We start from the raw sequence: 22,712 nt of genomic DNA, 5'->3' as shown, positions 1-22,712 counted from the left end.
ATATTGAAAAGTGGGAAAAGCTGTGAAAAAGCCATGACTAGGAGGGAAAAAATGCCATAGTCCCTGTGAGTGTGCAGCAGGAGGGATAAGCAGCCCCAGGAGCTGTCTGCTGCTCTCTGCCCCAGTTCCCTGCAGAACTAAAATGAAAATAATCGTGGATTTGTCAGAGCCATGGTCTCCCCTGCACCCCAGCTCCTCCAGCTTCCTAAGGATTTGAAATGTTTCTTGGGAATTACTTTTCTTCTAGTGGAATGGGGGATGTCCCAGCCCTGATTCTCCATTGTCCCAGCGTGCAAAGGCTCTTTGTCTGAGCGTGCATTCACTTTGTACTGGGGAAAATGGGTGTAGGAGGAGCAGGGAGTGAAGCAATCAAGGCAAAATTCATGGTCAGGGAATATCCTGCCCTCCCCTCCCAGCTGAGGGTAAAAATCCAAGGTTTCATCATAGCCAGTTTTTCCCAAGTTCCTCTGAAAGCAAAAATCTGGCAAAAGTGGGGGGAAAAACCAAAAAATCCCTTTTCTCAGACCAGCCAGGAGATCCCAGGAGATCCCAGCAGACCTGAGGACAAGGTGTTCATTTAAGGACATGGCATTCCATGAGATCCTACTCCTCCTGAAACAATCCATGGAAAACTTGCTGCTTTTCAGGAGCAGCGTGCCCTGTCTGAGGTTTTCCAGGAAACGTTCAACAGGTTCACAGTGTCAGTGACAGAAACTGTCCTGGGATGGGCAGCAGAGCCTGAGCTGCCACAGCTGCTTGAGGTCACCTTGCTGTGCCTCAGGGGTGGCACCAAGGAGGACTTTGCTGGAGCAGGGATTTCCCATTCCATATTCCATATTCCACATTTCACTTTTCACATTCCACATTCCATATATCACTTTCCATATTCCACTTTCCACATTCCATATTTCATACTCCACATTCCACTTTCCATATTCCATATTCCATATTTCACATTCCACATTCCATATTCCATATATCACATTCCACATTCCACTTTCCACATTTCATACTCCACATTCCACTTTCCATATTCCACATTCCACTTTCCACATTCCACATATCACATTCCATATTCCACTTTCTACATTCCACTTTCCAATTTCCATATTCCACATATGATATTCCATAGTCCACTTTCCACATTCCACTTTCCACATTCCATATATCACATTCCACATTCCACATTCCACTTTCCACATTCCAGCCCTGCACAAGCTGAGCTTTGAGCTGGACCCTGGGGTGATTTCTGGGCTCCTTGGCCCATCCCAGCCTCCCTCCAGGGCAGCTCTGCCCTCTGGGGTCAGGGCTGGGTGGGCTGCTGGGCGCTCCTAAACCAACCTCACGCCCCCAGCATGAACAATAATCCCTTTTTTTGCTGGAAAAGGACCCCATCCCTTCCCTGCCAGCTGCTGCAGTGCCCAGGGCTGCCTTACCCCCTTGTCGATGGTGTTGGTTTGGCAGATGGTGCCCTCAGCTGCGGGGATGCTGTTGGTGATGCAGCGGTTGCTTTTGCTCAGACACCACAGCTCGCTGCACACTTCCTGCAGAGGGGGAGATTGGAGGGCACACAGGGAGAAGGGGAGAGACAGAGAAACAAAACCCAGATTAGGATTGGCTTGTGCCAGGGAGGCACCAGCTGGGTGGGACATGGGGACACTGAGTGTCTTCAGCATGGTGGGGACAGCATGAGATCAAACCCTGCCAGCTGCAGCCACCCCAGGGCCACTGAGAGCTGTCCCCTGTCCCCTGCTCTGCACTTGCAAACCAAGCACAAGCACCTAAGCAAACGACGTGGAGGAAAAAATTAAGCTAGAAACGAATTTCAAAGGATGAGCTTACAGAAAAGACTAGATACTTCAGAAAAATAGAACTAAAAAAAATACATTGTAGTAAGACCCACAGAGAGTAATTTAAAATAATTAGCTTTAAAGTATTTACAATATAGTGTAGCAAAAACTGATAAGCCAAGAAATGATTATAATATATTGTAATTAAGAAATAGTTAGCTTCTGATAGTAATAGCATAAATTATAATATAAATTACAATATAATATAATATATAAATTATATATAATAAATTATAATATAACATGCTATATTAAGTTATAATTATAATATAATAAATTATAATATAACATGCTATATTAAGTTATATATTATATATAATAGAATATAGATTATATAGTTTATATATGATTTATTTATCTAGAATAGATATTGTTTTATATATTATATATTAAATATAACAGATTATTAATATACTATAATATACCATGATATATTATACTATACTATAATATAATATTTATTTTTATATTATTAATATATATTTATATTAAATATAAATTATCTATATCATCTCACCCTTCATGAGACTAAAAATAGAATAAAAGTTTTTTAAATGCCAATAAGTTATCCCATCTCTAAGTCAAAAAAAACCCCTAATCCAACAGAACAATCAAACCACAGAAAACACAGCTTCAAACCAATATCAACACCTTACAAGATTTACAACAGCTTTTAAGAGAAATCAATTAAATCACATCTGTTTTAAAAATTACAAATAATGAACTTACTCCACTTTTTAACTGATTAAGAGGGGACTGTAACATCAAATCTCCTAAAACTTTAACATTTAAAGCTCAAAAATCCCTCCTGGCTGTGGAAGTTCCCTGGGCTCAGGTGGCAGAGCTCACTCCAGCCAGCCCATGCCACCTCTCCTTGGTGTCACCTTGGTGGCACCTGAGCCAATCCCACTGTCCTTGTCTGTGCTGGGGTTTTTACAAACAGGATGGGACTGCTGGGATAAAATAAATAAATACAACTTCCTGGAGTTTTATTGTGGTGTAAGATAAGATGGTGAAGGGTTTATAATGAAACTCCCACAGACACAGGAGGGTTTGATCTGCAGCCTTGGAAGAAGCTTGGATTGATATAAAAATACAATACACAGGCATTAAGCAGAAAAATCATAAACTTATGTTCTTATAGTTGTAAGTAAGAATATGCTTTAAGTGAGAAATTTTATTGATAAGATGGTGAAGGGTTTATAATGTAGGGAACTGTATTGATAAGATGGTGAAGGGTTTATAATGAAATTTCCACAAACACAGGAGGGTTTGATCTGCAGCCTTGGAAAACGATTGCATTGATGTAAAAATACAATACACAGACATTAAGCAGAAATAAATAAGAGTTGCAAGTAAGAATAAGGTTTAAGTAAGTGAGAAATTATTGGTAAGATGGTGAAGGGTTTATAATGTAGGAAATTGTATTGATAATAGGGTGAAGGGTTTATAATGAAACTTCCACAGACATGGAAGGATTTGATCTGCAGCCTTGGAAGAAACTTGCATTGATGTAAAAATACAATACACAGATATTAAGCAGAAAAATCATAAACTTATGTTCCTATAGTTGCAAGTAAGAATATGCTTCAAGTAAGTGAGAAACTATTGGTAAGATGGTGAAGGGTTTATAATGTAGGAAACTGCATTGATAAGATGGTGAAGGGTTTATAGGGGTGTGGTTGTATAGAATAAGTTAAGAGTTTAGAAGTGATAATAGAAGCAAATGTGTGCAAATGAGATAGAAGCCATTGGACAAAAGTATCCACAGTGCAGTAGAAGAAAGGTGATAGGTTAGAAAAGCAAAATAAGTTCTGTGGCAACTGTCTATTGGTTTAGAAAGTTTTATATTGTCTTGTAATGAAACTGCTTAGAGCTATGGCTGCTCTAAAATCTCACAGCCTCTGAGCCTGATGTTCATCTGAGCAATAAATCATTCTTGGCTTGAAAATAGCCTCATCCCTTCATTTCTAAGGGTGCCAATGACAGATGTGGGCAGCAGGGACAGCCCCACGGAGCTCTCCTTGCCCCATGCCCCCTCCTCCAGCCCTGGAACCGATAGTAAAGCAGGAAGGCTCTCTACCCCGTATTTACACTGGCGGGATTTGACGCCGTACTGGAAGCGGCACTGCTCGTCGGCATCGTAGGCCTGGCCCGGGGCCACCGTGGGGTAGATGAAATCCTGCTTGGGAGGAGCGTTGTTCAGGCACAATCCCATCCCCGAGCTGGAAACACAGAGGGACAATCAGAGCTGAGAAAGGGTGAGGGGAGAGAGAGAAGCTGAGGTGGGGGATCAGCAGCTGTTACTCCCGGCTTTGCTAGGCTGAGCTTTGTCGCAGACATCTTTTATGGAAAATCCTTTCCTTGGGATTTTTCCTCCTGAGAAGCTGAGAGGCCTCAGGAACAAAATGTAAACATTGGTTATCTGCTGCTGTGGAATGCAACAGGTGCATCTGTGATTGGTCTCATGTGGTTGTTTCTAATTAATGGCCAATCACAGTCAGCTGGCTCAGACAGAGAGCCGAGCCACAAACCTTGTTATCATTCCTTCCTCTTCTATTCTTAGCCAGCCTTCTGATGAAACCTTTTCTTCTACTCTTTCAGTATAGTTTTAATGTAATATATATCATAAAATAATAAATGAAGCCTTCTGAAACATGGAGTCAGCTCCTCATCTCTTCCCTCATCCTCAGACCCCTGTGAACGCTGTCACAGAGCTTGGCTGCTTGAGGGGATAAATCTGGGTCTGCTCTGGGTGGGGGAAAGTGCTCTGAAATCCTTCCCAGGCTGGGAAGCACATCCTGGTTCTGAGGTAACTCTGGAAGTGTTGATCTGAGGGTTCATAGAAACCAGGAGTATCCTGAGCTGGAAGGCACCTGCAGGAATCATCTCCACTTACAGAAAATGATCAGAGCTCTTAAAATTCCCAGATGGCATCATCACTGGGCAGAGGTGGACAGAGGAGCCCAACTGAATATCCTGAGCTGGGAGGGACCCTCAGGGATGATCAGTGCAGCCCCATCCCTGCCCAGCCACCCCAAGAACCCCACCCTGAGCAGCCCTGGGAGCTCCTGGAGCTCTGGCAGCCTTGGCACCATTCCCTGGGGAGCCTGGGCAGTGCCCAGCAGCCTCGGGGGGAAGAACCTTGCCCTGAGCTCCATGCCAAGGCCTGGCCCAGCTTCAGCCATTCTGCAGGCTGTTGCCAGTCCCTGGTTGTCCCTGTGGTGAGTGCAGGCAGGTGTGCCCAGGCAGGTGTGCCCAGGCAGGTGTGCCCAGCACCCTCAGGTGGGCACTGGGTGGGCAGAGAGGCTGCTCCCCCACCCACCTGTGAAGCCCCAGCCCCCCTCTCCAAGCCTGACCTCCTGCTTGCCAGAGCTTTGTTAGGAACATCCAAATTTGTCCAGAAATGCTTTTCCCTCCCCTTTCCTCACTGCTCTCTGAGCTCCCCCTATTTCACAGCCGCTGTCACCACCCCCAGCCCCAAATCCTGCTCACACCAGGTCCCACTGGAGGCTCCTGGAGCTGGGGGAGCACGAGGAGTGGGGATGTGTAGCAGGCAAAGGCCCCTGGCATTCAGCAGCCTAAGAGAGGAGATGCCAGGCCATGGAGAATGGGCTAGAAGCCCCTCTCCCACCTTCAGACCCTTCCTTATCTCTCTGTAACCCCATGGATCACTTTCCTTTAACCCTTACTTATCTCTCTCTGTCCCTATAGGTCACTTTCCTTTAACCCTTGCCATTGGACAATTTCTGATCCCCCTGTACCCTATATCAAGAGCTGTTTTAGCCCAGCTCTGACAGAAGAGCTGTCACTGGGACCCTTCACACAAGAATCAATAAAGACATCGCTGTGGAACCCCACACAGCCTTCTCCCCTCTCTCCGTGTCTGCCTGCCTGTGGCACCTTGCAAAGGGCTGAAATCGCAATGAGCTGATAATCACTAAAGAGCTGATAATCACTGAAAAGCTGATCTCACTTAAGCTTGCTAAGGTTGCCTGCAGCTGAGAACTGCTTGGGAGCTCTGTCCTGAACAGGACTGTGCTCTCCAGGACTCTGCAACCAGCTGGGGACAACCCAAAACCCAGCAAAAGTCACCTTAGGGATGAGCTCTCCATTCTCCTGCAGGAGATTGGGGTCAGCAGAGGATGGGGCTGTGCCCTGCATGGCCAGTGGGCACCAGAGTGGGGGACAGACCTTCCCGATCTGGGATTTGCTGCTGAGCCATGAATTTTGCTGGACAGAGGGTGTCAAACCCCAAAATATTCCTCTAACTACCCTCGAGGACTCGAGACCCTAGGAAAAAGCTCAAAAACTTTAGCACAAAGTTAAAGACACCCATGCCTTTGATTTTAACTCATAAAAAACAATTACCAACTTTGTACAAAAAGTTACAAGCCACAAAAGTTTGAATAAAATGATAGTGAGTTTATCACAAAGTGAAAAAGTAAAATTTAAAAGTTTGTAAAGTAAAAAGTTCAAAAGGCAAAATAGAAGAATCTAAGTGTGTCCTGTCTTTCTCCTTCTTCTTCTTGTCCTCCATCTTCTGCTGAATTAATAACACTTTTAAATTAGTTTAGAGTAGAAGCAAACTGTCTTACATAAGTGATAAATATTAGAAAATTATTGTAAATAAAGTACAATTAAGTTTTAGTATAAAAAGATAACACTGCTCCAAGGGCGGTCAGGGTGCCTCAACCCAACCTGCTGAACAAACCTCTGCAAGTCCAAAAAAGTATGTATAAGATAAAAAAAAATAAACAACCTTAAAAACCAAAGCCAAAGCCTGCCCACCCTCCCAACAAAGAAATTCCTCCTAATATCCAATCTAAACTGCTCTCTTGCAGTTTCCATCCATCCCCTTTTCCCTGTCCCTTCTCCTGAATCCTAAAAGTGCTTTGTCAGAAAAAGAAAACCAAAATCTTTGCCCTGCTTTGCTCATTCACACTGAAAACTCCTCCTCACTGCCTGGAGAAATCACCTGCACCACGCGGACCCAATCCTGTCCCCACCACAACAATTCCTGCTGGATTTCAGAACCAGCCAAATGCCTCCAGGGGGGGACTGATCTATTTGTGAAGTTTCTGGATGTGGGAATAATAAATAAATAAAAAAATAAATAACGATATATTATATATATACAATACATAATAAATAATAGAATAAATAAATAAAGCTCTCCCAGCCACATCATAAATGTGTTTAGATGTTCAACAGGTAGGAAAAACATGGGGAAGTCTAAAGGAAGGAAAGAATGTGACTGTGGGAGACAAGACAGAAGGTTCTGGGAGGGGTTTGGGGCTTTGCTTTGGCTTTACCCCCTCCTCACAAGAGACTGGGGGAGGCTGGAGGGAGGGCAGGGAGGGGTGGATTCCTTACTCCAGGAAGCTGGTGATGTAATCCCTGCTGCAGGTGGACCACACGAAGGGGTTGGTCTTCATGGTGATGTGGGCAGCCATCAGCTTGGCCGTCTCCTGCCCCCGCGAGCCGCAGCTGTTGCCGACCCCATCGTGGTTCATGCCAAACCTGGAGAGCACCACAGCACACACCGGGGCAAAATTACTTCCTCCATTTATTAAAAAAAGCTACTCAAACGAATGTTTTATACAATTTAATGACAGCTCTCAAGGACACTCAAACTGTTTCGAGTAAAAAAAGTGATTTTTTTCAATTGTTTAAATTCCTCGTGTTGGATCTTTAATGTATCTTATGACTGATAGTCTAGTGACAAACTCAACTTCCTTTATGAAATAGGTGTTTCTCAACAAGGAAATAAAGTTTGCAGATTTTTTTTCCCCTAAGCCCCAGTTATTGGAAAAATTCATCCAGCTGGGGTTGGACATATCTGGATGGTCCACAGGAAGGGTTTTCAGCCTGTGAAAAACACCTTCACTCTCCTGTGAAAATCTAAAAAGTTTAATAAAGGAAGGGTTTTCAGCCTGTGAAAAATGTGTTCACCTGGCTGTGAAAATTTAAGTTTAATAAAGGACAATAGGAGACAAGGACCATAGAGCAAAGGTTATTACTTGAGTTATTATAAAGTTATTACTCAGCCAAGAGCACCCCGTTATCTTTGGGGACACCCCTTAAATACCTTTTACATTATATCAGCCCTTTGCATATTCATAGACCTTTATGCATAGTAAACTTTTCCCCAAATGAATTTACATGTTCCAAGAACTGATTAGCTTGGCTCCTCCTTGGGTCCACCTTTTAGAGCATGAAGATTCCTTGGTTGTGATTTTAGTCCTTTGTTATCGCCTCCAGTTTTTGGCCCTCACTGCCTTCAGTCAGTGAGTGCTGATGGTTGGCAGATCTGTACAGGTGTCTTCATTATATTTTTATTGGATGTTGTCCCATCCAAGCAGGCATTTTAACACAAGCACACTTACATCAGCTATTTCACTGAGCTTAATTAACAACAGAAATCAAAACTATATCTTTATAACAAAGTTACTTTAGCATCACACATATAGAAGCCATTTTAATATTTGTGAAAAGACAGTAATATATAACATATTATATATTATATATTATATATTATATATTATACATTATATATTATATATTATATATTATATATTATATATTATATATTATATATTATATATTATATAATATTGGAAAGATTATATAATATATTACATATATTATATGGATATATTATATAATATAATCAATAATTATATATTATATAATATTTAATATATTATACAATACATTATATAATACATTATATAATACATATATATAATATATAATATAGTAATATATAATATAATCTATAATACATTATAATATAATTAAATATATAATTATATATTTAATTTACATATAATATATTATAATATAATATAATATAATTATGTATAATATATATAATACAATATATAATATGTAAATATTATATATTATGTAATATATAATAATTAATAATCATACAATGTATTATATAATATTAGACATATAATATTGTATGTATATATAATATAATCCATAATTTATTATAGATTATATGTATTTATAACAAGGCCCTGGTGGCAGGGCCAGAGCAGCAGGGGCTGCTGGCTGCTGCACTCACGTGTGGCCGATCTCGTGGGCGATGGTGAAGGCCGTGGCCAGCCCGATGTCCTCGTTGATGCTGCAGCTCCTCTCCCGCTCACACATCCCCCCCACGGGGGCCAGGCCTGGGGAGGGGACAGAGCTGTCACACAGGGCCACCTCAGGGCGGCTGAGGGGACCTGGGAGTGTTTGGGGGCTGCCTGGTGAGCTTCATGCTCTGTAGCACTGAGCAGTTGTGGCCACAGCTCTCTCTTCACTGCAGCAGGCACAACTTTCCCAAGGATTTTCCCCGGGGAAGGCAGTGAGAAGCTCAGAGAAAGAAGAGAAAACAATTCTTATCTCTACTTGCTGCTCCTGTTGTTTGGCACATGTGGAATGTGTTATGGAGATTGTTCACCCAAAGTGATTTGTTAATTGGACACCAGTGAAGGTTGTTTTATTCCTTGACCAATTGGATCCACTGTCTGGAGACAGTCACAGGTTTTTCTTTAGTATTCTTTGGTATAGTATCTCTTTAGTATTTAATTTAGTACAGTATCAGTGTACATCTCTTTAGTATGTAATTCAGTATAGTATTGGTGTAATACAGTATAGCTTAATAAGGCAATGTTCAGCTTTCTGTGAATACGTCCATTTAATAATAAATAAAATAATGTCCATTTACTTCAAATCATTGAAGTAAATGGACATTATTTCCCAGCTGGGGGATCACCTATTTCTACTAAAAGCAGATGTTCCTTCTCACCATTGCACTTTGGGATGAACTCGTGGCTCTTGCAGGACATGGTCACTCAGCACTGATGGTGAATTAACAGTGACAGGCTCAGAAATGCTAAAAATCCTCTGAATTTTGTATCCAAATGGTGCAAAGGGGAGCAGTCCTTGGCACAGCCCTGGTGGGGGAATCTCAGATGGGCTGAACCAGCTCTAGGGCATCCAAACCTGGCCAGGGAGAGCTGAGCCAGCCAGGATCCAACCTTGGTTCTGCCTGGCACCCACCAGGAATCCAGCATGGCTCATTTGGAGGACTGGGTGATGCTGAAATTCCCCCTGAATTGTGACAGCAAATTCCCTCTGCACAAACTGTGCCCCGGGCCAGGGGAGGGCCTGGCTGTGCCAGGGGAATGATTTGAGCCATCCCAGCACCTCCAGCCTCAGGTCAGAGATCCACCAGCTCTCCCCATGGTGATGCAGAGCAGAAATCCCTCCCTGCCTGCCCGATCTAGACCAGGATGAGACAAGGGAGGAGCTGCAGCCAGACAAGGCTGCAGGGTCTGGCTGTGACAATAAAAACTCCCTTTGCAGTCATCACAAAACTGTTGGATTTCTCCCTGCTCAGCCAGGAACTCCAGCAGGCCACGGATAAGCCTAAAAATGTGAGTGATTCTTAATCAGCAGGCTGGAGCTGGAGCTGAAGCTGGAGGAGTTCCAGGGCCCAGCAGAGCTCAGGGCTGCTGGTTTAGTGCTCACGGAAGGGAAGGGACAGGGGGCTGGAAAGAACTGGTCTGGTGCTGGGGCAGGAGCTGCACCTTTACTGGGAAGGGATGGAACAGGTGGGAAAGGATGGGACAGGTGGGATGGGGATGGCACAGCTGGAAAGGGGAATGGAACAGGTGGGAAAGGGGAATGGAACAGGTAGGAATGGATGGAAAATGTGGGAAAGGGATGGCGCAAGTGGGAAAGGGAATGGAACAGGTGGAAAGGGATCGCACAGGTGGGAAAGGGGAATGGAACAGTTGGGAAAGGGGGTGGCACAGGGGGGAAAGGGGGTGACACAGGTGGGAATGGATGGAAAATGTGGGAAAGGGACGGCACAGGTGGGAAAGAGAATGGCACAGCTGGAAAGGGGAATGGAAAAGGTGGAAAGAGAATGGCACACCTAGAAAGGTCATGGAACAGCTGGAAAGGGGAATGGAACAGGTAGGAATGGATGGAACAGGTGGGAAAGGGGAATGGAAGAGGTGGAAAGGGCTGGCACAGGTGGGATGGGGATGGCACAGGTAGAAAGGGATGGCACAGGTGGGAATGGATGGAACGGCTGGAAAGGGAATGGAACAGGTGAGAAAGGAGAATGGAAGAGCTGGGATGGGGATGGCACTGGCACAGCCCATCCTCATCACATTCCCAAAGTTCTGTGTGCTGCTGGGGGCTGCTGAGGGGGTGCCAGATTTCCACTCACCCAGGGTGCCACAGGGCTTGTTCTTGTAGATGCAAATGTCGTAGCTGTGAAGGAGAGAAGGCAGCGTTAAGGACACTTCTGATTTTGGGGGTTGTCATTTTGCCCATGTGCTCACATCCCAACCACTCCAAACCAGCCCCTGGAACATTTCTGGGATGGAAATACCAATGGTGACAGATAGGACAAACCTCATTTTGCCCAGGCTGAGATTCACTGAGGGTTTTAATGACAGAGCTGAGCCAGGTCAGAGGTTTGGTTTTGATGAAATGTGGTGGTAGAGCATGAACAGGGAAGAGAATGGAGCTGGAAAAGGGTCTGGAGCTCGAGGAGGGGCTGAGAGAGCTGGGAAGGGGCTCAGCCTGGAGCAAAGGAGGCTCGGGGGGGACCCTGTGGCTCTGCACAGCTCCTGACAGGAGGGGACAGCCGGGCTGTGCTCCAGGGAACAGGGACAGGAGAGAAAACAGCATCAAGCTGTGCCAGGGGAGGTTTAGATCAGATTTTAGGGAAAATTTCTTCATGGAAAGGATTATCAGGCATTGGAATGGGCTGCTCAGGGCAGTGGTGGAGTCCCCACTCCTGGAGGTGTTAAAAACATGAGCAGATGTGGCACTTCAGGATGTGGTTAGTGGGCAAGGGGATTTGGTCAAAGGTTGGACTTGATGATCTTGGAGGCCTTTTCCAACCTTAATGATTCCATAAATCAGCAGGGACAAGGTTATTCCAGACCTGGAGCTCTTTGGGTTTGGGTGGGTCCAGCTCTGCTCCCCAGCACTCTGGGGCACAGGGGGAAGAGGACAGGGCCAAACTCTGCTCTGTCAACTCGGGTCTATTGCAGGAAATTGCATCAAGCAACCAGAGAAACACAGAATCCCAGCATGGTTTGAGTAGGAAAAGACTTTAAAAATAATTTCACTCCACCCTCTGCCACGGCAGGGACACCTTCCACTACCCCAGGGTGCTCCAAGCCCTGTCCGGGCTGGCCTTGGGCACTGCCAGGGATGGGCATATGAAATTCTGATTAAAAACAAAATAAAAATAAAGAAAACATTTCAGTTTGAAAACATGTTCCATTTCAAATCTCACTGCGATTTCATGAAAATGCTGAAGTGATTTTTTAATATCTATTTTTTCTCTAGTTCAGTTCTTTACTGAGAATTTTCCAAACAAATCCAATCTGGGTTGATTCAAGGTAACTCTTCCCTCTGCTCCTGACCTCAACTTCCAGCCATTGCATGAAGGAATCCTCTGTTTGTACCAGGAAAGGTAAAACAAGAAGAGCAAAAACCTCCTCCAGATGGAAACACAGCAACCTCAAAATGGGAGGAGGTGGCAGCTCCAAATGAGACCAGTTTGGGTTAGAGAGGGAATATTCTCATTTCCTTGCAAAGGTCAACATTTGGGGTTTGCCAATCTTGGCTGAAAGGGGCCAGGCTGAGAGCGGGGTAGGGTGGGGTCAGCTGGGGACCAGGGGGCAACTGGGCTGGGCTGTGCCACCCTGGAGACAGGTTGGGGTGGCACCGAGGATTGTGACCCCAGAGTGGGTTTGGGGACACCCACGGGGTGAAGGTTGAGGATTGTGACCCCAGAGTGGGTCTGGGGACACCAACAGGGTGGGTAGGACTGAAGATTGTGACCCCAGAGAAGGTTTAGGGACACCCATGGGGTGGGGGTTGAGGATTGTGACCCCAGAGAAGGTTTAGGGACACCCATGGGGTGGGGGTTGAGGATTGTGACCCCAGAGCGGGTTTGGGGACACCAGGCAGGATCCCCCAGCACCGCTCCCCCCACTGACCCCTCAGGGATGAGGGTGGGCGGTGAGGAGCGGCAGCACACAAAGGGTTAAGTGCGACACATTCCCGGGGATGGCTCCTGTCCCTTTGGCCCCTGGAAGTGCCCAAACCTCTCCCCTCCTCTCGGCAGGAAACCGAGCAGAGTGCAAAACATTTGTTGCTTTCTTTTGAGCGAATGCCTTTAAACCCTTTCGAGGCTCTGCTTTGACACGTCCCTGCAGGAGGAAAAAAAGCCCCGAGCTCAGCAAGATCTTATCGGGACACCGGGAATTTATTGGGGCCGGGGCCGGATGCGCCGGGCGCTGTCCAGGCTCAGCAGCGGCTCCGGGCTGGCTCGAACATCTGGAGGGAGGACGGAGAGCCCGGAGCCGGCGTTTGCATCCCAAACGTGTGGAGGGAGGGCAGGAAAAAGCTGCAGCCCCCTCGGGAGGGGGAAAATCTGGGGCTGAGGGGCCCTTTTGTCACTCCTCTGTGGGGTCTCATCAGTGGGGGATTCCAGGCTCACGCTGGAGCAGGAGAGCAGCACATGGATAAAGGAAGCAGCTCCCACCTGGAGGCTCCCCTCTCCAGCACTTTCATTTCCTGAATTTCTTTCTCTGAAGGAGAGGGGGAAAAGCACAAAATAATGTTGGATTTGCCTTTGGCCTCTCCCGGGGTGTTTTGTCTCTGTCCAAGCAGGGATTTGTGGGCACTGGAGGGACAATCCTGGACACAGGCAGCAGCACTTGGGGAGCTCAGCACTCCCTGTGCCCTTCATCCCTGCAGCATCCTGTGGCCTTCCAGCTGCTCTGCCATTCCTTCCACTGTCCCTGTCATCCTCTGTGTCCTCCTTCCTTCCATCCATCCATCATCCATCCATCCATCCATCCATCCATCCATCCATCCATCCATCCATCCATCCATCCATCATCCATCCATCCATCCACCCATCCATCCATCCATCCCTCATCCATCCATCATCCATCCATCCATCCATCATCCATCCATCCATCCACCCATCCATCCATCCATCCCTCATCCATCCATCATCCATCCATCCATCCATCATCCATCCATCCATCCATCCATCCATCCATCCATCCATCCATCCATCCCTCCATCCATCCATCATCCATCCATCCCTCCATCCATCCCTCCATCCATCCATCATCCATCCATCCATCCATCCATCCATCCATCCATCCATCCATCCATCCACCCATCCACCATCAATCCATCCATCCATCCATCCATCCATCCATCCATCCATCCATCCATCCATCCATCCATCCATCCCTCCATCCCTCCATCCATCCATCCATCCATCCATCCATCCATCCATCCATCCATCCATCCATCCATCCACCCATCCACCATCAATCCATCCATCATCCAATCCATTCATCATCCATCCATCCATCCATCCATCATCCATCCATCCATCCATCCATCCATCCATCCATCCATCCATCCCTCATCCATCCATCCATCCATCCATCCATCCATCCATCCATCCATCCATCCATCCATCCATCCCTCATCTATCCATCCCTCATCCATCCATCCATCATCCATCCCTCATCCATCCATCCATCATCCATCCATCCATCCATGTGAGCAAAGACCAAGGGAAGACTGGAGGGTGACAACAAACTGGGCTGGAGATTGATAACAAACTGGAATGCAGGGTGATAAACTGGAGTGGAAATTGATAACAAACTGGAGTGGAGATTGATAAGCTGAACTGGAGGGCGATAACAATCTGAACTGCAATAAACTGCACCCATGGAGACTCAGGAAGCCTTGGATGACCTTGGAGCCCGGGACAGCTGCCACCCCCAGGGGACAGTGCCACCCCAGGGCACAGGGCTCACCGGGTGATCAGCACGGCGGTGTCGTGGTTGGCGATGCCGTTCTCTGGGATGGCGTTCCCGTTGCCGTTCCTGTTCACGATGGATTTCTGCCACTTGCAGAAGCTGTCCAGGGATTTCCCGGCATGGTGGTTGATCTCCAGCGTGGGCTGGAATGGAAGCAATGGCAGAGTTTGTTCCCAGGGAAGCTCTGGGGGGAAGGCACTGCCCATTCCGTGCCAGCAGAGCACTGACACCACTGCAGAGAGCCCCAGTTCCTCATGGAGGCCATGGGAAAGCAGGAAAAGTGGGACTTTGTCAGTCTTAACTTCTTTTTGCCAGGGTTGGGATTAAATCATGGGATGGTATTTCTTGTTTAGATTCAGATGTTTATTAGTTTAGTGTATTAGACTATGTCACAGTCTCACAAACCCTGAGCTCTACAGCACTTCACTCTAACAAACTAAAAATGGAGCCCCATCTCTCTCTATACAAGGCCTTTTAAGGATAAACTGCCCGATTAAGAAATGACACTTAAAATATTTTTACTTTTAACACAATAACCAACCACCCATGGCTCATAATGTGGACTTTTTTATCCAATTACACAAAACCACCCAAACCCATGAAGGTGAAGAAGAAGAAGGAGGAGGAGAAGAAGAAGAAGAAGAAGAAGAAGAAGAAGGTGGAGAAGAAGGTGGAGAAGGAGAAGGTGAAGAAGAAGGAGGAGCAGCCTCTGCCCTAAAACCTCCATCTTGCTTTATCTATATTACTACATTCTAAAACCTTCCACTCTAAGTTTCCCACCCTGTGGTATCACACACTTCTATTCAAACTCCACACCCACAATCCCAGCTCTGTCATTCCATTTTGGAAGCTTCTCCACGGCCTCAGGTCAGTGCAGTGTTCTCTTGGGGGTCAGTGCCTGGCAGCACAGAAAATCTGAAATTCTCAGCAGCCAGGGCTCCAACATCACTTTAGGAGAACCAAAGCTGCTTAAACCTCCCTAAAGTGACTTTATAATGGAAAAATTCAGATTCCCAGAGGTCTGCTCAGCCCAGTCCTCAGGGGGCATTGGGAGGATGTGCACTGGGGGCAATTCCTGGGACTGACATCCAGTGGGGACACAGAGCTCCTGAAGGGAAGTGCAGACCCAGGACAGGCTCAGCAAAGCCCAGCTTACCTGATCCTCGGTGAGCAGGATCAGCCTGGTGACCAGGATATTGACAATATTGCCCAGACTCGAGTCCTGGAAAAGTTTGGCAACCTGACCTCCAAGAAACAAGAAAAGAGGAGTCTTAAAAATGAGCTCTGTGGCCAGGCGAGCTGGGGAGGGCTGGGCACTGCTGTGGGGGGGGTCTAAACCCAACATTTTTGGGAAGCAGGGATGGGAATGGGACCCCACACCACCACTTGAGTATCAGAATCCCCTAGACCACAATCAGGGCTCTCTGTCCAAGAGCAGGGAAGCCAAAATCCCTCAGCTCAGGTGGGGCAGCCACCACTGCTGGCATTTCCAAAATCGCTGTTATAAATAAAAAATCTGCCAATTTTTTTGGGGGAAAAAAAGGGTTGCAGAACCAGTTAAACCAGTTGCTGCCAAGGTGAAGTTCTACCTGTTTGTTATCGTAATCACGGTTGTTCTTGTTAATTGCTCCTTTTGTATCGGTATAGCCCTGCCTGGGGCTAAGTTGTCCTTCTCCCCGGATGGTGAGAGGAGGGGACATGGGGGGGGGCATCAGAGAGAATGCAAAACTGCCTCAAGACCAGCATGCCATGGGAAGATACCCACCAAACTTACCCAAAAGACCCCAAAAACAACGAGCCAGTACAGAATTAAGAGATCAGAGTGATGTCTGGACGTGAGGAACAAAGTACTGAGTGTGCAGAGATGCTGAGAACCTTTGCTGCCCCTCACCCTGAGCAAAGACCTCAGCTGGACCCAAGACCCGGGCCTGGAAAACTTGGAAGGTGAAAAATACGAGGTAGAAATTAATTGGTCTGGTAAGGATGGGACCCTCAGCTCTGTCCTTTAGTGGACAAAGCTGCACATTTCTCCTCCTCCAAGTCACTCTGGAAGCAGCAACGGAGACTGAGGAGCCTCCCAACTTTGCGCTGATCACTTTTAATAAAGTCATTTAATAGGAGAAAAAGTCTCCTGCTCTGTTTATTTCAGGGCAGCCCCCACTGCTGGCGTTTCCAAAATCCCCAAAAATCCCCACTGCAGCCCCGGGGCTGGAGCTTTGCTGAGGGAAGGGCACAGCATCCCTCGGGGAGATCGGGAAGGCCACAGCATCCCCCAGGAAAGGTTCGGAGCAGATGAAACCGGGATTGTTTGGAAAATCTGGCGTCGGGGCTTTAGAAATGCAAAGCGTGAAAAGCGATCCTGCGGAGGACGGGACAAAGAGCCGTCACAGAGGGGCTTTCAGAGGGTTGATGGATGACTTCCAAACCCATCTCACCTCACAGGAGGATCCAGCACGGCCAATTCAGGCTGTTAATGCATCCAGCCTGGTACCCTGCTGCCAGCAGAGCCCCACACCACAACCAGAGCTCAGGGGGGATTTCTGAGCCCCTCTCTCTGCTCAGCCCCCAAGCGTGAGAGCTGCCCGTCCTTCTGCTTTCCCATGTGGTTCTCAGCTTGCCCGGCCGCATTTGCAATGCTAATTTCAGCGGAGAGATGCTGCTCTAAGAAAGGCTTTTGTTCTCCGAGCCCGGGGTCAGACAGGCCAGGGTTTACCTCTGCAGGGCCGGGGTCCCACCGGGGTCCCTCTGCTCAGCAGCAGCAGCCTGGCAGGATTTTGGACCCCAAAACCTTGCTCTGAGTTTGGGCAGAATCCACTGCCAGCAGCTTGTCAGGATTTTGGACCCCAAAGCCTTTGTGAAAAATGCATGTATTTTATGATTGGCTTTTTGCAAATATTCAAATGAATATTATATGTGTTGTGTTAGAAAGTGATGCTGTATTAATTCTCTTAAGTAGTGTGGTAAATATAGTTGTAGGTTATAACAAAATGTTAAAATAGAAACGATGCAATGTAGGATACTTTTTTAAAAGAAAGGACTTGCAGCGAGATAGCAGCCACAGGACACCTGAATCTTTCAGAGAAAGAGAATTTATTGCTCCATTATCAGAAGAAATGAACTTCTTCCTGCCTCGAAGGCGCTGTTAGGATTCAGAGGAAGAAGCTGATGATGACCAGACAGAATCCTGTGTTTGAATGGAATTTATGCATCATGTGCGAGGTGCAGGAATATGCAACAGGCTGTTGTTTTTAAGGGTTAATCCTTTGTTAACTGTGTCCTTTTTGGGGCTTGTGCTGCCCAGAAAAAGGTACCTGGACTGTCCATAACTCTTTGTATTTATTGTCTCATATTGTCCTAATTCAATTTGTCCAAATTGTTATTACTCTAATTGTATTACTATTTTTTTATAACCATTGTATTACTATTAAAATTTTAAAAACAAGTGATTGGCATTTTTCACACCTTGCTCTGAGCCAGGGGAGAAGCCACTGCCAGCCTGGAACAGATCCCATTTCCCCATCCTGCTTCATGCTGGAAAATCTCCTTTTCCCAACATGGATTTTGAGGTTGAGAGGAATGATAGATTTGTCTTTACAAACAAACTGTGGTGCTGCTGGTAGATGAAACCAGCACTGAGAGGTAAAAGAAACAATGGGAAGGATTCCACTGACTGATGAATGGAAAAAATATTTACCTTCACAAACAAACTGTAGATTTGCTGATAAATGAAATTGGATATTGAAAGATGAAAGAAACAATGGGGAAAACCCCTAAATTCCACAAGAATTAAAAAATAAAAGGGAGGGCTATACATTAGGGGGGAATGTTTGGTATCAGGTGTTCTGGGAAGTCTGAACCTCTCAAGTACCTCAGAAATGGGGAAAACCCCCTAAATTCCACAAGAATTAAAAATTTAAAAGGAAGGTTATACATTATGGGGGAATCTTTGGTATCAGGTGTATTGGGAAGTCTGAACCTCTCAAGTACCTCAGCCAATGGGGAAAACCCCCTAAATTCCATAAGAATTTAAAATTTAAAAGGAAGGTTATACATTAGAGGGGAATGTTTAGTATAAGGTGTTCTGGGAAGTCTGAACCTCTCAGGTACCTCAGAAATGGGGAAAGAGAGAAGGGAAATGGGGATAAAAAGGTGGCTGCACCTCTAAAACTTTGAGAGGCCCCATGGCCTCTCCCTTTAATCAAATAAAGCAAAAAGGACTCCTCTGTCTCCTTTTTGGACACAAACCTCTGACGTTTGTGGATTCATTTTCCGTTTGTGGGATCATTTTCCTGACAGGGTGATGAACAGGAATTCTCCCCCAGCCCTCGAGGCTCCTGGTGTGGGTGTAACACTTACAATATTCATGATGGCCAGGATGTACTGCTCGATGTCCCTGCGGCCGTGGTAGCCCACCATCATCTTGTCAGCCACCACCAGGGTCTCCACATAGCGCTCGGTGCTCACCGACCTCTTCAGGGGCAGCTGGCCCCGCTGGCTGTGGTTGCCCGAGGGCTTCAGCGGGGAGGGTTTCAGTGTCCGGAGCCACCAGTGCCTCCCCTTCCAGGGCTTCTCGTCTGGGGAGGGAATGGGATGGTTGTGATGCCCTTGGGATGGTTGTGATGCCCTTGGGATGATTGGGATGACCTCGGGATGGCTGGGATGCCCTTGGGATGGTTGTGATGCCCTCAGGATGGTTGTGATGCCCTTGGGATGATTGGGATGACCTCGGGATGGCTGGGATGCCCCCAGGATGGTGGGGATGCCCTTGGGATGGTTGGGATGCCCTTGGGATGGTTGGGATGCCCTTGAGATGGTTGGGATGCCCTCGGGATGGTTGTGATGCCCTCGGGATGGTTGTGATGCCCTCGGGATGGTTGGGATGCCCTTGGGATGGTTGGGATGCCCTCGGGATGGTTGTGATGCCCTCGGGATGGTTGGGATGCCCTTGGGATGGTTGGGATGACCTCGGGCACAGCTGCTGGTTCCCAGTACAAAGCTGCTCTGTCCCAGTCCCTCCCAGTGCCCCCCAGTTGCTCCCAGTCCCTCCCAGTCTCCTCCAGTCACTCCCAGTCCTCCCAGTCGCTCCCAGTCCCCCCCCAGTCGCTCCCAGTTCCTCCTAGTACAAAGCCATTCTGTCCCAGTCCCTCCCAGTCCCCCTCAGTCCCCCTCAGTCATTCCCAGTCCCTCCCAGTACAAAGCCCCTCTGTCCCAGTCCCTCCCAGTCCCTCCCAGTCTGTCCCAGTCCCTCCCAGTGGGGGAGGCCATGGAGGAGCTCTCAAGCTGCCCCAGGGGCAGTTCAGGCAGGAGGTCGGAGAAGATTCTTCACTGGAGGAGTCACTGGGCAGTGGAGCTGTGTGCCCAGGGAGGGGTGGGGTCACCCACCCTGGAGGGGCTTGGAGAGGCCTGGAGGTGGCACCAAGTGCCAGGGCTCAGCTTGGACTGGGTGACCCTAAAGGGCTTCTCCAACATCATTAACTCTGTGATTTCTGGGTGGAGCCAGAAAATGTCCCAAATGCAGTCCTGGACTGTCCCCAGGCTCCTGCCAGCCCTGCTGGCCTCTCCCCCGCCCTCCTGCGTCCTCCTGTCCCCTCCTGTCCCCTCCTGTCCCCTCCTGTCCCCTCCTACCCCCCCCCTTTTTTTTTTTAATAACCTATCTTTCCATAAATCATTCTATAGGGTGCACGGTCCCAAAAAGCATAATATAAATCTGCTTGACAATTCAAATCAAAAACCAAAAGAAGCAAGATGACCAAACAAGGCTCCTTTAGCTATGCACACACATCCTGAAGATCAAGTTAAAAATGAAAAGGAGATTACCAATTTTTAATTACAATTATTCAACCAGGTGGGTAGTTTCTCTAATGAACATTTCTATGAAAACAGAACAACTGGGTGCCCAGCCCACCCCAGCCCCAAACCCCTCTGGGCTGCACAGTCCTGCCCTTTTTTTTTTTTTTTTTTTAGGTTTTAGCCATAACCTGAAAATGAAGCCCTTGCAGATCCTTTCCTCCTTCCTTTTCCTGGAAATTCCTCTTTCCTTTTCCCTGCCAGGACCTGGATTTTGGACTTGGCTTTTCCACCACAGAAAGAGCTGCAATCTCTTTCTGTGGTGGAAAAGAGCAGCAGCAGCTTTGTGGGACTTCGCTTCAAGTGCTGCTGAGCTGAGCCTGGGGGTGTCCCCAGCAGAGCCATCAGCTCCAAATTCCCCACCTGGAGACCACCAGAGGACAGGGGAGGTCCTGGGAGATCCTTTGGATCCTGCCTGCAGATCCAGCAGATCCAGCTGGATCCTTTCCCCTGCTCTGAGGTTCATCACATCCAGTCACGGGGCAGACCTCAGGCAGCCCCAAAACCTCAGGCAGCCCCAAAACCTCCCAGCTCCAGCTCCTGCAGGGATCCAGGGCAGCTCCTGGGGGTGTTCAGCGCCCAGGAATGCTGGGCAGGGCAGGACAGGACATGTCCAGCCACAGGGTGGCCTTGCTGGAGCTGTTGTGCTGTGGTTGTTCTAAACTTTGGCTCCCCCTGCACATCTCTGCTTTCCAAGAAGCAATTAGGAGAGGGCTGAATTATTTCTGGAAGCTGGGGAATGTGGCAAAGAGTCAGCAGGAGGGGAGTCTGCATCCAGAGTGGCTTTGGGAGATGGGTGGGCAGGGGCAGGGAAGCACAGGGTGGCTCCAGAGGTGTTGGTGGCTCTGGGGACACGCACAGAAGGTGACAGTGCCTCCTCATCTGGCCAAGTGTCACTGCTGGGGCAGTGAGGGATGGACACCCTGAAGTGACACTCAAACAGGGTGTCAGTCCCTCCCAGTCCCCCCAGTCCCTCCCAGTCCCTGGCAGGATTTTTGACCCCAAAACCTTGCTCTGAGCCTGGAGAGAAGCCAGGAGCAGTCAGGGCCAGCTCTGCTCCGCTCCCACAAACTGATCCATGAAAAGTGCAGGGATGGCATCTCCCCTCAGCCCTACAGAGCCTCTCTGAACTGAGGGAGGGCCATCCTGCAGCATTTTGGGGAGATGGTGAAACTCTGCCTGCTCTCAAGGAATTCCAGCCAGGCTCTGGGCCAGACTGGTGGGAAGGGCAAGGACCTGGAGGTCTCATGGGCTGGTATTTGTGGGTCCTTTTGGAGGTCAAGGCCCTGTAGGTGCAGCAATGGGGCTGATGTGCTGTCACCATTGCCCCTAAACATCCCCCAGAGCCCCCTGTGATGAGCCAGGCCCCACATCCCCCCCTCCAAGGGCCTTTTCCACCTGGTCCCCATCAGCAGCAGAGTTATCCCAACATGGACACAAACCCCAAAGCCAAGGCTGTGCTGAGCACACGTGAGCTGTGATTTCCCAATCCTCTGCAAATTGGCCAAATCTGGGAGGATTCTTCTGAAGAAAAACAAGAGGTTTTGTTTTTTTTTTTCCTCTCCTGTTCCATGCTCTATTTACAAATTGTCAAGCCCTGCTGCAAGAAGAGGACTGGAGCTTCCCAAAGCCCAGGCCACCAGAAAAAGGGTGAAAGCAAACCCAAGAAAATCTCAAATTCAGGAGGTAAATTTGGTTCTTTGCCATGTGCAGCAGAGTGGGTCTATTCCGCCAGGATTTTCCCAGGGGGTTTTGGGCTGGATTTGAGGAGGAGGAGGTGGTGGGGGCACCTACCCATCACTCCACAGGCTGCATCCATGTGAGGGTACTGCAGGGACGAGCGCTTGTACACCACGTGGGGGCTGCCCTTGCCCTCTGCCCCCGTGCTGACGTTGGCTCCAGGGCTCAGGGGCTCGATGAAATATTCCTCCTCATCTGCCACGATCACCCCGTGCTGCAGGAGGGAACAGAGGGTGTGCAAGAGGTTTTACTACAGCCACTTCTGGGAGCCAGAGAGGAGTTTGATCACAGGATCCATGTTTACCCCTGAAAGAATTTCCTACCAAGGTTGCTGACATAGAAACCAAGAAAGAAAGAAGGATAAATAGGAGAAACCTGCAATTATTCCAAT

At 47.7% G+C, this 22,712-nt stretch overlaps 1 protein-coding gene across 1 annotated transcript in view; it reads right to left on the bottom strand.

Moving 5' to 3' along the window:
- Positions 1–22,712, bottom strand: part of ADAMTS10 (ADAM metallopeptidase with thrombospondin type 1 motif 10) — a 63,446-nt gene that overhangs the window by 29,493 nt on the left and 11,241 nt on the right. The window contains exons 3-11 of the mRNA XM_066566198.1: positions 22,376–22,535; positions 19,091–19,308; positions 15,891–15,974; positions 14,732–14,877; positions 11,089–11,132; positions 8,929–9,034; positions 7,227–7,373; positions 3,934–4,075; positions 1,437–1,544 (exon numbers count right to left, since the gene is read on the bottom strand). Coding sequence (XP_066422295.1) covers positions 1,437–1,544; positions 3,934–4,075; positions 7,227–7,373; positions 8,929–9,034; positions 11,089–11,132; positions 14,732–14,877; positions 15,891–15,974; positions 19,091–19,308; positions 22,376–22,535 — 1,155 coding nt within the window. The remainder of the gene's footprint in view (positions 1–1,436; positions 1,545–3,933; positions 4,076–7,226; positions 7,374–8,928; positions 9,035–11,088; positions 11,133–14,731; positions 14,878–15,890; positions 15,975–19,090; positions 19,309–22,375; positions 22,536–22,712) is intronic.

The sequence above is a fragment of the Molothrus aeneus genome, chromosome 27 (genome assembly GCF_037042795.1).
Source record: "Molothrus aeneus isolate 106 chromosome 27, BPBGC_Maene_1.0, whole genome shotgun sequence".
Taxonomy (NCBI): domain Eukaryota; kingdom Metazoa; phylum Chordata; class Aves; order Passeriformes; family Icteridae; genus Molothrus; species Molothrus aeneus.
The sequence above is the reverse complement of the archived record's forward strand: the minus strand, read 5'-3'. Positions and strand labels throughout refer to the sequence as shown.